The 16,874-nt window shown below is 41.1% G+C and overlaps 1 protein-coding gene across 18 annotated transcripts in view; it reads left to right on the top strand.

Moving 5' to 3' along the window:
* Positions 1–16,874, top strand: part of PHF8 (PHD finger protein 8) — a 109,906-nt gene that overhangs the window by 74,524 nt on the left and 18,508 nt on the right. For all 18 annotated transcript variants that reach the window (XM_077989073.1, XM_015127505.3, XM_077989074.1 and 15 more), the window contains one exon: positions 11,239–11,334. In XM_077989073.1, coding sequence (XP_077845199.1) covers positions 11,239–11,334 — 96 coding nt within the window. The remainder of the gene's footprint in view (positions 1–11,238; positions 11,335–16,874) is intronic.

The following is a 16,874-nucleotide window of genomic DNA, read 5'->3' as shown; positions in this document are numbered from 1 at the left end:
CATTGTTTATATATACCACATTTCTTAATTTCACTCATTTGTCCATTGATGGATACTTAGGTTGATTCCGTATCTTGGCTATTGTGAATAATATTGCAGTGAACATGGGAATGCAGATATCTCTTTGATATACTGATTTATTTCCTTTTGGATATGCCCAGCAGTGGAATTGCTGGATCATATGGTACTGTTTTCCATGATAGTTGTACTACCTTATATTCCCACCAACAGTGTATGAATGTTCCTCTTTCTCCAAATGCTGAAGAGTAACAAATCCTCTCCAGCATTTGTTACTTCTTGTCTTTTGGATAATAGCCATTCTAACTGAGGTGAGATGATTTCTCATTGTGGTTTTGATTTCTGTTTCCCTGATGATGAGTGATATTGGACATTTTTCCCCATATACCTGTCGAGCCTTTTTTTTTTTTTTTTTTCAACTTTTATATTCTGGGGTACATGTACAGGATGTGCAGGTTTGTTACATAGGTAAACATGTGCCATGGTGGTTTACTGCACAGACCAACCTATTACCTAGGTATTAAGCCCAGCATCCATTAGCTATTTTTCCTTATACTCTCCCTCCTTGCCACCGACAGGCCCTAGTGTATGTTGTTCCCCCACTCCTGTGTGTCCATGTGTTCTCGTCGTTCACCTCCCACTTATAAATGAAAACATGTGGTATTTAGTTTTCTGTTCCTGTGCTAGTTTGCTAAGAATAAGTTTCCAGCTCCATCCATGTCCCTGCAATGGACGTGCTCTTATTCCTTTTTATGACTGCATAGTATTCCATGCTGTATATGTACCAGCTTTTCTTTATCCAGTCTGTCATTGATGGGCATTTTGGTTGATTCCATGTCCTTGCTATTGTGAATACTGCTGCAGTGAACATACGTGTGCACGTCTTTATAATAGACTGATTTGTATTCCTTTGGGTATATACCCAGTGATAGGATTACTGGGTCAAATGGTAGTTCTGCCTCTAGATCTTTGAGGAATCACCATGCTGTCTTCCACAATGCTTGAACTAATTTACACTCTCCCCAACAGTGTAAAAGCGTTCCTTTTTCTCTGCAACCTCACCAGCATCTGTTGTTTTTACATTGCCATTCTGCTGGTGTGAGATAGTGTCTCACTGTGGTTTTGATTTGCATTTCTCTAATGATCAGTGATGTTGAGTTTTTTTTCATATGATGGCCCCATGAATGTCTTCTTTTTTTTTTTTTGAGACGGAGTCTCGCTCTGTTAGCCAGGCTGGAGTGCAGTGGCGAGATCTCATCTCCCTGCAAGCTCTGCCTCCCAGATTCACGCCATTCTCCTGCCTCAGCCTCCCGAGTAGCTGGGACTACAGGCGCCCGCCACCACACCCGGCTAATTTTTTTGTATTTTTAGTAGAGATGGGGTTTCACCATGTTAGCCAGGATGGTCTCGATCTCCTGACCTCATGATCCACCTGCCTCGGCCTCCCAAAGTGCTGGGATTACAGGCGTGAGCCACCGCACCCAGCCGAATGTCTTCTTTTGAGTAGTGTCTGTTCTTGTCCTAGGCCACTTTTTAATGGGGTTGTTTTCTTATAAATTTAAGTTCCTCATAGACTCTGGATGTCATACCTTTTCCAGATGCTTATATTGCAAAAATTTTCTCCCATTCTGTAGGTTGTCTGTTCACTCTGATGATAGTTTCTTTTGTTGTACAGAAGTTCTTTAATTTAATTAGATCCCATTTGTCAATTTTTACTTTTGTTGCAATTGCATTTGGCATTTTTGTCATAAAATCTTTGCCCGTGCCTGTGTCCTGAAGGGTATTGCCTAGATTTTCTTTTTTTTTTTTTTTTTTTTTGAGACGGGGTCTCGCTCTGTCACCCAGGCTGGAGTGCAGTGGCCGGATCTCAGCTCACTGCAAGCTCCGCCTCCCGGGTTCACGCCATTCTCCTGCCTCAGCCTCCCGAGTAGCTGGGACTACAGGCGCCCGCCACCTCGCCCGGCTAGTTTTTTGTATTTTTTAGTAGAGACGGGGTTTCACCGGGTTAGCCAGGATGGTCTCGATCTCCTGACCTTGTGATCCACCCGTCTCGGCCTCCCAAAGTGCTGGGATTACAGGCTTGAGCCACCGCGCCCGGCCCCCTAGATTTTCTTCTAGGGTTTTTATAGTTTTGGGTTTTACATTTAGGTCCTTCATTCATCTTGCGTTAATTTTTGTATATGGTATAAGGAAGGGATCCAGTTTCAATTTTCTGCATATGGCTACCTGGTTCTCCCCAGCACCACTTATTAAATAGAGAATCCTTTCTCTGTTGCTTGTTTTTGTCAGGTTTGTCGAAGATGAGATGTTTGTAGGTGTGTGGTCTAATTTCTGGATTCTCTATTCTGTTCATTGGTCTATGTGTCTGTCTTTGTACCAGTTCCATGCTGTTTTGGTTACTGTAGCCTTGTAGTATGAAGTTGGGTAGCATGATGCCTCTAGCTTTGTTCTTTTTGCTTCGGGTTGTCTCGGCTATTTGGGCTCTTTTTTCATTCAATACGAATTTTCAAGTAGTTTCTTTAATTCAGTGAAGAATGTCAGTAGTGGTTTAATGGGAATAGCATTGAATCTGTAAATTACTTTGGGCAGCATGGCCATTTTCACGATATTGATTCTTTCTGTCCATGAGCATGGAATATTTTTCCATTTGTTTGTGTCCTCTCTCATTTCCTTGATCAGTGGTTTGTAGTTCTCCTTGCAGAGGTCCTTCATTTCTCTTGTTATCTGTATTCATAGGAATTATATTCTTTTTGTAGCAGTTGTGAATGGGAGTTCATTCATGATATGGCTCTCTGCTTGTCTGTTGTTGGTGTAAAGAAATGCTTGTGATTTTTGCACATTGATTTTGTATCCTGATACTTTGCTGAAGTTGCTTATCAGCTGAAGAAACTTGGGCTAAGACGATGGGGTTTTCTTAGAGATAGGATCATGTCATGTGAAAACAAAGATAATGTTACTTCCTCTCTCCCTATTGGAATACGCTTTATTTCTTTTTCTTGCCTGGTTGCCCCGGCCAGAACTTCCAATGCTATGTTGAATAGGAGTGGCGAGAAAGGGCATTCTTGTCTTGTGCCAGTTTTCAAGGGGAATGCTTCCATCTTTTTCCCATTCAGTATGATATTGGTTGTGGGTTTTTCATGTATGGCTCTTATTATTTTGAGGTATGTTCCTTCAATACCTAGATAATTGAGAGTTTTTAACATGAAGGGATGTTGAATTTTATCAAAGATCTCTTCTGCGTCTATTGAGATAATCATGTTTTTTACTTTAGTTCTGTTTGTGTGATGAATTATATTTATTAATTTGCATATGTTGAACCAACTTTGCATCCCAGGGATGAAGCCAACCTGATTGTGGTGGATAAGCTTTTAGATGTGCTGCTGGATTCAGTTTGCTTGTGTTTTATTGAGGAGTTTTGCATCATTGTTCATCAGGGATGTTGGCTTGAAGTTTTCTTTCTTTTTTTTTTTTTTTTTGAGACGGCGTCTCACTCTGTCACCAGGCTGGAGTGCAGTGATGTGATCTCTGCTCACTGCAACCTCTGCCTCCTGGGTTCAAGTGATTGTCCTGCCTCAGCTTCTCGAGTAGCTGGAACTACAAGCGCATACCACTACACCCAGCTAATTTTTTTATTTTTAGTAGAGACGGGGTTTCACCATGTTGGCCAGGATGGTCTCGATCTTTGACCTCGTGGTCTGCGGTCTGCCCGCCTCGACCTCCCAAAGTGCTGGGATTACAGGCATGAGCCACCGCAGCCGGCCGAAGTTTTCTTTTTTTGTTGTATCTCTGCCAGGTTTTGGTGTTGGGATGATGCTGGCCTCATAAAATGAGTTAGGGAGGGGCCCCTTCTTTTCAGTTTTTTGGAATAGTTTCAGTAGAAATGGTACCAGCTCTTCTTTGTACCTGTGGTGAAATTCAGCTATAAATCTCTCTGGTCCTGGGCTTTTTTTGGTTGGTAAGCTATTTATTACTGCCTCAATTTCCAAACTCATTATTGGTCTATTCAGGGATTCAGTTCCTTCCTAGTTAATTCTTGGGAGGGTGTATGTGTCCAAGAATTCATCCATTTCTTCTAGATTTTCTAGTTTATGTGCATAGAGGTATTTATAGTATTCTCTGATGGTTGTTTGTATTTCTGTGGGGTCAGTGGTAATGTCTCCCTTATCGTTTCTGATTGTGTCTGTTTGATTTTCTCTCTTTTGTTCTTCATTAGTCTAGCTAGTGGTCTATCTATTAATTTTTTCAAAAAAGAAGCTCCTGGATTTGTTGATTTTTTTGAAGGGTTTTTCGTGTCTTTGTCTCCTTCAGTTCGGCTCTGATCTTGGTTATTTCTTGTCTTCTGCTAGCTTTGGGATTTGTTTGCTCTTGGTTCTCTAGTTCTTTTAGTTATGAATTTTGAGATCTTTCTAGCTTCTTGATGTGGCATTTAGTGCTACAGATTTCTTTCTTAACACTGGTTTAGTTGTGTCCCAGAGATTCTTATACATTCTCTTTGTTCTCATTAGTTTCAAAGAACTTCTTGATTTCTGCCTTAATTTCATTATTTACTCAGGAGTCATTCAGGAGCAGGTTGTTCAGTCTCCATGTAGTTGTGTGATTTCGAGTGAATTTCTTAGTTTTGAGTTCTAATTTTATTGTGCTGCGGTCTGAGAGACTGTTATAATTTCACTTCTTTTGCATTTGCTGAGGAGTGTTTTACCTCTGATTATGTGATCAATTTTAAAGTGCCATGTGGTGATGAGAAGAGTGTATATTTTTGTTGGTTTTGGGTGGAGAGTTCTGTAGGTATCTATCAGGTCCGCTTGATCCAGAGCTGAGTTCAGGTTCTGAATATCTTTGTTAATTTTCTGTCTTGATGATCTAATATTGTCAGTGGGGTATTAAAGTCTCCCACTATTATTGTGTGGGAGTCTAAGTCTCTTTGTAGGTCTCTACGAACTTGCTTTATGATTCTGGGTGCTCCTATATTGGGTACATATATATTTAGGATAGTTAGGTCTTCTTGTGGAATTGAACCCTTTACCATTATGTAATGCTCTTCTTTGTCATTTTTGATCTTTGTTGGTTTAAAGTCTGTTTTGTCAGAAACTAGGATTGTGACCCCTGCTGTTTTCTGTTGTTCATTTGCTTGGTAAATTTTCCTCCATCCCTTCGTTTTGAGCTTATGTGTGTCTGCACTTAAGATGGCTCTCCTGCAGACAGCATACTGATGGGTCTTGACTCTATCCAGCTTGCCATTCTGTGTCTTTTAATTGGGGGCATTTAACCCATTTACACTTAAGGTTAATATTGTTATGTGTGAATTTAATCCTATCATGATGGTAGCTGGTTATTTTGTAGACTTGTTTATATGGTTGCATCATAGTGTCACTGGTCTGTGTACTTCAGTGTGTTTTTATAGTGGCTGGCCACGGTTTTTCTTTCCTATATTTAGTATTTCCTTTAGGAGCTCCTGTTAGCCATTTCTGTGTCTTTTTTTGAGAAATGTCTGTGCTGGTATTTCGCCCATTTTTAAATGGGATTGTTTGTTTTGTTTTGTTTTGTTTTTTGCTATTGAGTTCCTTATATATTTTAGTTATTAATCCCTTGTCAGATGGATAGTTTGCAGATATTTTCTCCCATTCTGTGGGTTGTCTCTGTACTTTGTTGATTGTTTACTTTGCTGTACAGAAGCTTTTTAGCTTAATGTAATCATATTTGCCTATTTTTGCATTTGTTGCCTGTGCTTTTGAGTTCTTACTCCAAAACAATCTTTGCCCAGACCAATGTCCTATAGCATTTCCCCAGTATTTTCTTGTAGTAGTTTCATAGTTTCAGGTCTTACATTTAAGTCTTTAATCCATTTTGAAATGATTTTTTTGTATATGGTGAGAGATACAGGTCTAGTTTCATTCTTCTGCATATGGGTATTCAGTTTTCCCAACACCATTTATTAAAGAAACTATTCTTTCCCCAGTGAATGTTCTTGGTGCCTTTGTGGAAAGTGAGTGGACTATAAGTGGGTGGATTTATTTCTGGATTCTCTATGCTGTTCCATTGGCCCATGTATCTATTTTTGTGCCAGTACCATGCTGTTTTGTTTACTGTAGCTTTGTAATATAATTTGAAATCAGGTAGTATGAGGCCTCCAGCTTTGTTCTTACTGCTCAGGATTGTTTTAGTTACTTGGCATCTTTTGCAATGTTATATGAATTTTAGGATTGCTTTTTCTATTTCTGTGAAGAATGTCATTGGTATTTTGTTAGGGATTGCATAGAATCTATAGATCGTTTTTGGGTAGTATAGATATTTTAGCAATATTAGTTCTTCCAATCCATGTGCATATGATATCTTTCCATTTTTTGTGTGTCCCCTTCAATTTTTTTCATCAGTGTTTTGTTTTCCTTGTAGAGATCTTGCAATTATTTGGTTAAATTTATTCCCAGGTATATTAAGTTTTTTGTAGCTATTGTAAAGAGGATTGCTTTTTTTTTTTTTAGTTTTTTTTTTAGATCGTTCGCTGTTAGCACATGTAAATACTACTGATTTTTGTATGTTGATTTTGTATCCTGCAACTTTACTGTTTTGTTTTGTTTTGTTTGTTTGTTTGTTTGTTTGTTTGTTTTTGAGACAGTGTCGTTCTGTCACCCAGGCTGGAGTGCAGTAGCATGATCTCAGCTCACTGCAACCTTTGTCCCCCGGACTCAAGTGATCCTTTCACCTCAGCCACCCAAGTAGCTGGGACTACGGGCGCCTGCCACCACACCCAGCTAATTTTTGCATTTCTAGTAGAGACGAGGTTTTACCATGTTGCCCAGGTTGGTCTCGAACTCCTGAGCTCAAGCTGTCTGCCCGTCTCAGCCTCGCAAAGTGCTGGGATTACAGGCTTGAGCCACTGCACCCAGCCATCTTTACTAAATTTGTTTATCATTTATTTTATTTTTATTTCTTGAGATGGATTCTTGCTCTGTCACCTAGGCTGGAGTACGGTGGCACAGTCTCGGCTCACTGCAACCTCTGCCTCCTGGGTTCAAGCGATTCTCCTGCCTCAGCCTCCAAGTAACTGGGATTACAGGTGCCGGCCATCACGCCCAGCTAATTTTTTGTATTTTTAGTAGAGATGGGGTTTCGCCATATTGGCCAGACCGATCTCTAACTCCTGACTTCAGGTGATCTGCCTGCCTTGGCCTTCCAAAGTGCTGGGATTACAGGCGTGAGCTACCGTGCCCAGCCAGGCCTGTAGTTTTAATTGTTGTATTGGTATCAGGGTAAAGCTGGCCTCATAGAATGAGTTTTGTGGAAGTATTCCCTCCTCTTCAGTTTTTTGAGTTAAGGCAGAATTGTTGTTTTAATGTCTGGTAGAATTCAGCAGTGAATCCATCAGATTCTGGGCATTTCTTTGATGGCAGACTTATTACTGCTTCAGTCTCATTACTTCTTATTTGTTCAGGTTTTCTGTTTCTTCATGGTTCAAGCATGGTAGGTTATATGTGTCCAGGAATTTATCCATTTCTTCCCAGTTTCCAATTTGTTGGTGTATAGTTGTTCATAGTAGTCTCTACCTTTGTATTTCTGTGATATCAGTTGTAATGATTCCTTTCTCATGAGATATTTTTAATTTCTAATGTAAACATTTAGCACTTTAAATTTCCCTCTAAGCAGAACTTTAGTTGCATCCCCCAAGTTTTATGTTGCAATTTCATTTTTATTAATGGAAACATTTTCTGTTTTCCTGTGGGATCTTCTCTTTGACCCATGTTTATTTAAAAGTATGTTTAATTTTTATGTGTTAGAGGTATTCCAGTTATCTTTCTTTTGCTGCTTTTTGTTCTGTTTGTGGAGACATCATTCTTCTGGTTTCCTTTTGTTCTTTGTCAGTGGTTTCCTTTTGCTCTTTCAGCATAGTTGATTTAAAGTCTTTGTATGGTAAATATAATGTCAAAGCTTCCTTAGGGACAGTTTTTGTCAGTTTCTCTTTTTTTTTCCTGCAAATGGGCCATACTTCCCTTTTCGTTGCATGCCTCATGATTTTTTTTTTGTTGGAAACTGGACATTTTGAATATTATAATGTGGTTTACTCTGGAAGTCAAATTTTCCTTCCTCAGTTTGCTTTTGTTGCTTATTATGAACTACAGTCATCTGTTGTTTAGTGACTTTTCCCAGCTACTTTTTACAAAGATTGTATTCCTTATTGTGCAGTTAGAGTCTCCATTCCTTAGCCTCATTAGTAAGCTGAGATTTTCTGATCGAGATTTCCTGACAACTTTCTTTGTTTGGCAGACAGGAGTACAGTGGTACAATCTTGGCTCACTGCAACCTCCATATCCTGGGTTCAAGCAAGCTTCGTGCCTCAGCCTCCTGAGTAGCTAGGATTACAGGCATGTGCTACCATGTCTGGCTGATTTTTGTATTTTTAGTAGAGACAGGGTTTCGCCATGTTGGCAAGGCTGGTCTCGAACTTCTGACCTCAAATGATCCACCTGCATCTGGAGTTTCTTAAAGACATGATTTTAGCAGCCTTTTTCTTTTTTTTTTTTTTTTCTTTTTTTTTTTTGAGACGGAGTCTCGCTGTGTCTCCCAGGCTGGAGTGCAGTGGCGTGATCTCGGCTCACTGCAAGCTCCGCCTCCCGGGTTCACGCCATTCTCCCGCCTCAGCCTCCCAAGTAGCTGAGACTACAGGCGCCCGCCACCACGCCCAGCTAGTTTTTTGTATTTTTAGTAGAGACGGGGTTTCACCATGTTAGCCAGGATAGTCTCGATCTCCTGACCTCGTGATCCGCCCGCCTCGGCCTCCCAAAGTGCTGGGATTACAGGCTTGAGCCACCGCGCCCGGCCAAGACATGATTTTAGCAGCCTTTTTCTTTGTTAATCACCCCCTTTCTTGTTGTGAGATTTTTATTGAACTCCAGAGTTCCATAAAAGTTGTTCTGACAGTTTTTGCCAGGTTGATGGTTGTTTCAGTGGAAAGATAGATCCTTGGAGCTCCCTATTACTCCATTATCAGTGGTGTCACTCCTCCCTCCCTGCACCCTCTTCATGTGTGTGTGCATGCACATATTTTTTTTGTAAAAAAACCACACCATTAAATTTACCATCTTTTTCCGTTATTTACCTTTAAGCTCTGTTAGACTTGACAAATTTACCGTCTTAATCATTTTAAAGTGTACAGTTCAGTACTGTTAAGTATATTCACATTGTTGTGCAACAGATCTCTATAACTTTTTCATCTTGCAACACTTAAACTGTTTAACCCTAAACACTAATTCCTCCCCCTAGCCATTGGTCATCACCTTTTTTTTTTTTTTTTTTGAGACGGAGTTTTTGCTCTCGTTGCCCAGGCTGGAGTGCAGTAGCGTGATCTTGGCTCACTGCAACCTCCGCCTCCCAGGTTCAAGTGATTCTCCTGCGTCAGCCTCCTGAGTAGCTGGGATTACAGGTGCGTGCCACCACACCCAGCTACTTTTTTGTATTTTTAATAGAGACAGAGTTTCATCATGTTGGCCAGGCTGGTCTCGAACTTATGACCTCAGGTGATCCACCTGCCTCAGCCTCCCAGAGTGCAGGGATTACAGGCATGAGCCACTGCGCCCGGCCTCTACTTCCTATTTCTATGATTTTGACACCTTTAGATACTTTGTAAGAGTGGAATTGTATAGTATTTGTTCTGGCCTTTTTTTCTTAGCCTAATATCTTCCGTGTTTATCCATGTTGTAGTATGTGATAGATTTCCTTTTTTAAGGCTGCATAATAACTCTGCTGTGTGTACACACCATATTTTCTTTCTTTTTTCCTTTTTTTAAATTTTACTTTTCTGGGATACATGTGCAGAACGTGCAGGCTTGTTACATAGGTATACATGTGCCATGGTGGTTTGCTGCACCCATCAACCTGCAATCTGCATTAGATATTTCTCCTAATGCTATCCCTCCCCTAGCCCCTCTCCCCCTGACAGGCCCCAGTGTGTGATGTTTTCTTCCCTGTGTTCATGTGTTCTCATTGTTCAACTCTCACTTATGAATGAGAACATGTGGTGTTTGGTTTTCTGTTCCTGTGTTAGTTTGCTGAGAATGATGGTTTCCAACTTCATCCATGTCCCTGCAAAGGATACGAACTCATCCTTTTTATGGCTGCATAGTATTCCATGGTATATGTGTGCCACATTTTCTTTATCCAGTCTGTCAGTGATGGGCATTTGGGTTGGTTCCAAGTCTTTGCTATTGTGAACAGTGCCGCAATAAACATACGTGTGCATATGTCTTTATAGTAGAATGATTTATAATCCTCTGGGTATATACCCAGTAATGGGATTGCAGGGTCAAATGGTATTTCTGGTTCTAGATCCCTGAGGAATCGCCACACTGTCTTCCACAATGGTTGAACTAATTTACACACCCACCAACAGTGTAAAAGCATTCCTATTTCTCCACATCCTCTCCAGCATCTGTTGTTTCCTGACTTTTTAATGATCACCAGTCTAACTGACGTGAGATGGTATCTCATTGTGGTTTTGATTTGCATTTCTCTAATGACCAGTGATGTTGAGTATTTTTTCATATGTTTGTTGGCTGGATTAATGTCTTCTCTTGAGAAGTGTCTGTTCATATCCTTCACCCACTTTTTGTTGGAATTGTTTGTTTTTTTTCAGCCCAGGTGATCTTTTTGTTCCCTTTGTGTGCGTTAAGCATATACCGTTTATTTCTTCATTCACGTAGTAAACAGTCACTGAGAATTTATGCTTCATTGTGTTAGTAGGCTCCCTTAATTTGAAATAAATAATACATGTTCCTGCCCTCATGGTAAATTGGAGGCAACAGATTTACTAATCAGCTCTTAAATACTATGTAAGAGCTTCAGTAGGGGGATGGCACAGGATGCTATGGAGAGCCAAGTAGGAGGCATCTCAATCAGATTAGGAGAGGGAGGGAAGAGTTCTTGTGAAAGGTAAATCTGAAGCTGAATTTTGAAGGGTGAGTAAATAAAGTAACTCATGAAGTTATTCACTAAATGGGTGTTGGGTGAATGAATCAGAATTAGGTGAATCTAGGAGAAGGACATTTGCCGCAAGGATGCAAAGTAGAAGGGCATGAAATGTATGTGGTACATTCAGAGAATCTTGGAGTTGAGTATGGATTAAGTAAAAGGTACATTTTTAGGGGAAGGGTAGGAGCTGGAGTAGGTGTCATTCTGTCTTCACCCTTTGGATGAAATCTCATTTTACCCTGTTTTCCCCTCTCCCTGCAGTCTATCCTTCGCTGGAGTCTGACGATGATGACCCTGCTTTGAAATCTCGACCCAAGAAAAAGAAGAATTCAGATGATGCTCCATGGAGTCCTAAAGGTAATCTAGTATTCTGTCTCTTAAACTCTGTAGGGGTGGTCAGGGGAAAATAGACTTGAGGTAGGAGGGATATTTAATATCAGAAGACCTGAATCAGTCACTCATTTGTTTATTCAGCAAACATTTGAGTGTCTGCTGTGTGTCAGGCACTGTGTTAGGTTCTGGAGCTAAAATGACTAATAAGACACAGAGTTTATGTAATTAGTCCAATAAAATCAGAGGTAATGGAGCATGTTACATTTGATACTATATGGTTTGAGATAAAAGGAAGACCTTGAACGGATTTTAGCAAGCAGTTTGAGGCTTCTGAGAACGTTCTGATACCATCATCCCAGTGCTCTGGTAGTTTTGTTGTCAAGGAGGGAAATTCTGCTGAGTGTTGAGCTCTATAAGGTCCAAGATTATCACCTATACTGAGAGGCCATCTCTGAGGAGGGAAGAATGACCATTGAGTTGAACATGGAGTTTAGAGGATAATGGAAGAATTTTCTTCATCTCCTTGGCTGGATAGTATTCACACTGAGGATGCATCCTTCAGTTAGTTTTTGCTGCTTAACAGTCTATCCAAAACATAGTGACTTAAAATAACAGTTAATAATTTCTCATGATTCTGTGGGTTGGCTGAGCTGTTCTTCTAGTCCAGGCCAGCTTGCCTGGGGCTGCATGGTCTCAAAAGTTCTCCTTCAGGTGTCTCAGACCTATTTAGATGGCTAAGGCTTCTCTCTACATGGTCTTTAGTCTACCAAGCTCTTCCACAAGGTGGCAAAAAGGTTTCTAGCAGCAAGAGAGGACAAGCCCCATTGTGCAAGCACTTTTCAAGCCTTTGCTTATGTCATGTTTAATGTTGTCCCATTGGCTAAAACAAGTTACATGGCCAAGCCTTGATCCCATGGTTGGGAAATAGATTGCACCTTTTGAGAGGAGAACCACAAAGTCACATCGCAAAGGATCATGCATACAAGGATACATGAGCACACCGAGGGCCATTACTGCAACAGTCTGCCATAGAGGTCATTGGGATTTCAGTACCTGTGGTTCCCCAGCAGATAAAGGGCTTGCTCTTCTCACCCTGCCTTATTTAGACTTTTTGGTGTTTCCCTGAGGTCGGTGGGGGGTGAGGTAGGGGTAGCAGGGCATTCATCAGAAGTGTTATGTTAGTGAGTTAATCAGTAAATGTGTCTTTTTAAAAAAAATTTGGGGCCGGAAGTGGTGGCTCACACCTGTAATCCCAGCACTTTGGGAGACCAAGGTGAGCAGATCCCCTGAGGTCAGGAGTTCAAGACCAGCCTGACCAACATGGTGAAACATCATCTCTACTAAAAATACAAAATCAGCCAGGAATGGTGGCGGGCGCCTATCATCTCAGCTACTTGGGAGGCTGAGGCAGAAAAATTGCTTGAACCCAGGAGGCCAAGGTTGCAGTGAGCTGAGATTGCGCCATTGCACTCCAGCCTGGGCAACAAGTGCGAAACTCCGTCTCAGGAAAAAAAAAAAAAAATTTGGCTAGGCGCAGTGTGGCTCATGCCTTTAATCCCAACATTTTGGGAGGCTGAGGCGGGTGGATCACTTGAGGTTAGGAGTTTGAGACCAGCCTGGCCAACATGGTAAAACCCCATCTCTACTAAAAATACAAAAATTAGCTGCATGTGATGGCATGCACATTTAGTCCCAGCTACTTGAGAGGCTGAGACACGAGAATTGCTTGAACCTCAAGAAGTGGAGGTTGCAGTGAGCTGAGACCGTGCCACTGCACTCTAGCCTGGGCAACAGAGCAAAACTCCATCTCAAAAAGAAAGAAAAGAAAACTTAGGCCTATTTTTAAATTTTATTTTCTCCTATCCTTTCCAAGTTTATTTTTCCTGTCAAATTTTTCTGGTTAGCACAGTAGAAAATTTAGAAAATATTGAAAATAAAGGGAATTATAAAGAAGGATTCATAAACCTATGAATCTGCCACCCAGAAGCAACCAATGTTAACATTTTGACATGTTTCCTTATAGTCTTTTCTCTATACATTTTTTAATTTTTATGGTTTAAATCACACATGTATACAATCTTTTAAATTTTTTATTTTATTTTATTTTATTTTTTTTGAAACGGAGTCTATCTCTGTCCCAGGCTGGAGTGCAGTGGTGGGATCTTGGCTTACTGCAATCTCCACCTCCTGGGTTCAAGCTATTCTCCTGTCTCAGCCTCCCAAGTAGCTGGATTACAGGCACGTGTCACCATGCCTGGCTAATTTTTGTATTTTTAGTAGAGACGGAGTTTCACCATGTTGGCCAGGCTGATCTTGAACTCCTGACCTCGTGATCAACTTCTGTCATTCTTTTTTTTTTTTTTTTTTTTTTTTTTTTTGAGACAAAAATCTCACTCTGTGGCCCAGGCTGGAGTGCAGTGGTGCGATCTTGGCTCACTGCAGCCTCTGTCTCCTGGGTTCAAGCGATTCTCATACCTCAGCCTCCAAAGTAGCTGGGACTATAGGCGCGCATCACGGCACCCGGCTAATTTTTTTGTATTTTTAGTAGAGATGGGGTTTTGCCATGTTGGCTAGGCTGGTCTCGAACTCCTCACCTCAAGTGATCCACCTGCCTCGGCCTCCCAAAGTGCTGTGATTACAGGCTGTCAATCTCTCTTGATTAACTACTTTGTAAGATATAGTTGTTGGTAACCCTAGGGTCCTTTTGTAACCTTCTGTGAACCATTTTTTCCCTTGTGGGAAGTAAATCTAAAGCTGAATTTTGAAGGGTGAGTTAGTACAGTAACTCATGAAGTTATTCCCTAAATGGATGTTGGGTGAATGAATCAGAATTAGGTGAGTCTAGGAGAAGGACATTTGCCGCAAGTATGCAAAGTAGAAGGGCATGAAATGTATGTGGTACATTCAGAGACTCTTGGAGTTGAGTGTGGATTAAGTAAAAGGTACATTTGTAGGGGAGGGGTACATTCCCTTTTGTAACCTTCTGTGAACCATATTTTTTTGTTTATGCTGTCAGGGTTATTAACATATACATTGTTGTTACTACTCTACATTGACTGACTAGAAATTAACTGTAAAAATTGAAAACCAATAGAGATATCTGGCCTTTTAAGTTAATATTATATCATAAGCGTGTTCTTATGCCATTGTTTATAAACAATATTTTTAATGGCTACAAGATATCAGTTCCATGGATATACCTAATATATATGTAATTTCTAACATTTAGGCTATTTTCAAGTTTTTACAATTAGTAAATTTAGGGTAAATATCTTTATATGTGAATGTTTATATCTCTGATCATTTACTTAGGATGGATCACCGTGAAACCTTAGACGGGCCAAAGTGTGTGAGGTTATACAATGAAAAGTTTCCTTCCCAGCCCTGTTACATAGTCTTGTAGTTCCCCACCTGGAGTCAACTAGTGTTATCAGTTTTGTTTGTTTGTTTGTTTGTTTTTGAGAAGGAGTCTTGCTTTGTCACCCAGGCTGGAGTGCGGTGGCTCAATCTCCCCTCACTGCAAGCTCCGCCTCAAGCCTCCCGAGTAGCTGGGACTATAGGCGCCCACCACCACGACCAGCTAATTTTTTGTATTTTTTAGTAGAGACCGGTTTCACCATGTTAGCCAGGATGGTCTCGATCTCCTGACCTCGTGATCCGCCCACCTCGGCCTCCCAAAGTGCTGGGATTACAGGCACGAGCCACCATGCCCGGCCATCAGTTTTTTAATTTATCTTCTCAGAAGACAGTTTACACATATACAAGCAAATGCATGTATGTTTTCTTACCCCCACTTCTTTTACTCAATTGGAAACATTTTATACACTGTTATGTGCTTTGCTTTTCTCTCTTAACAATACATCTGGGCTGGGCACGGTGGCTCACGCCTGTAATCCCAACACTTTGGGAGGCCGGGGAGAGCAGATCACAAGGTCAGGAGATCCAGACCATCCTGGCCAACATGGTGAAACTCCGTCTCTACTAAAAATACAAAAATTAGGTGGGCGTGGTGGCACATGCCTGTAGTCCCAGTTACTCAGGAGGCTGAGGCAGGAAAATCGCTTGAACCTGGGAGGTGGAGGTTGCAGTGAGCCGAGATTGTGCCACTGCACTCCAGCCTGGGCGACAGAGCAAGACTTCATCTCAAAAAAAAAAAAAAAGATTATTGATACTTATTGCAAAAGTGTTTCCCAGAGAAGTTGTACCAATTTACACTTCCATCAGCCATGTGTGAGTGCTTATTTATGAAATGTATGCAGGCATTGAACATACCAGTGAGGAGTAGTATTTGATTATGAGTAATGTCTCAAGCATCCTTAGTGAGTGCTTATTCTCTCAGAGTCACAAGATGGCTACTTCACCTCCAGCATTGGGTTGGGGTCTGGGCTGCAGTCAGGAAGAAGAAAAGCAAAAGGAAAAAGGGACAGGCATGCTGAGCGCTGAGCATTCCCTCTCCCCAAGGAGTTTTAAGTTCCCTTTTTTTTACACATCTCTTTGGCTGAAATTGTCAGATGGCCAAGACTATGAGCCAGAGATGCCAGGGATACAGTTTTTATCTAGGCATATTGCTGTCTCACAAAATGAGTGTTTTTGTTAGTAAATAGGAAAGAGAGAATGATACTTGGTTGAGAATGAGTAGTCTCTGCCGTGAGTGGTTTTTTTTTTGTTTTTTGTTTTTTTTTGAAACGGAGTCTTGGTCTGTTGCCCAGGCTGGAGTGCAATGGTGTGATCTTGGCTCACTGCAATCTCTGCCTCCCAGGTTCAAGCAGTTCTCCTGCCTCAGCCTCACAAGTAGCTAGGATTACAGGCACCCGCCACCACGTCCAGCTAATTTTTGTTTGTTTGTTTGTTTTTTGAGACAGTCTCGCTCTGTCACCAGACTGGAGTGCAATGGTGAGATCTCGGCCCACTGCAACCTCCACCTCCTGGGTTAAAGCAATTCTGTCTCAGCCTCCCGAGTAGCTGGGACTACAGGCACACACCACCACACCCAGCTAATTTTTTTTTTTTTTTTTTGCATTTTTAGTAAAGATGGGGTTTCACCATGTTGGCCAAGATGGTCTCGATCTCTCCACCTCGTGATCCGCCCACCTTGGCCTCCCAAAGTGCTGGGATTACAGGCATGAGTCACCACGCCCGGCCAATTTTTTGTATTTTTAGTAGAGATGGGGTTTCGCCATGTTGGCCAGGTTGGTCTCGAACTCCTGACCTCAGGTGATCCACCTCGGCCTCCCAAAATGTTGGGATTACAGGTGTGAGCCACCACACCCGGCTTCTACCATGAGTTTTTGATCTTTGGTAATTTGTAAGCAAACAACAGTATCTCATTGATTTAATTTACATTTTTTTGATTAAGCATATCCTCTATGTTTTATTAGCATCAGAATTTCTTCCATTGTAAATTGTGTTTACATCCTTTGCCCACTTATCCATGTGGTTCTTCAAACTTTTCAGGTTGCCCACTTTATATAATAAGGGAATAGTCATCCTTTGTTTCATACACACACACACACATTTTATACTTATAAGGTGCTTATGGTACTTCTTCTTCATTCTACATGAAA

The sequence above is a fragment of the Macaca mulatta genome, chromosome X (assembly GCF_049350105.2).
Source record: "Macaca mulatta isolate MMU2019108-1 chromosome X, T2T-MMU8v2.0, whole genome shotgun sequence".
In the NCBI taxonomy this organism is placed as follows: Eukaryota; Metazoa; Chordata; class Mammalia; order Primates; family Cercopithecidae; genus Macaca; species Macaca mulatta.
The sequence above is the reverse complement of the archived record's forward strand: the minus strand, read 5'-3'. Positions and strand labels throughout refer to the sequence as shown.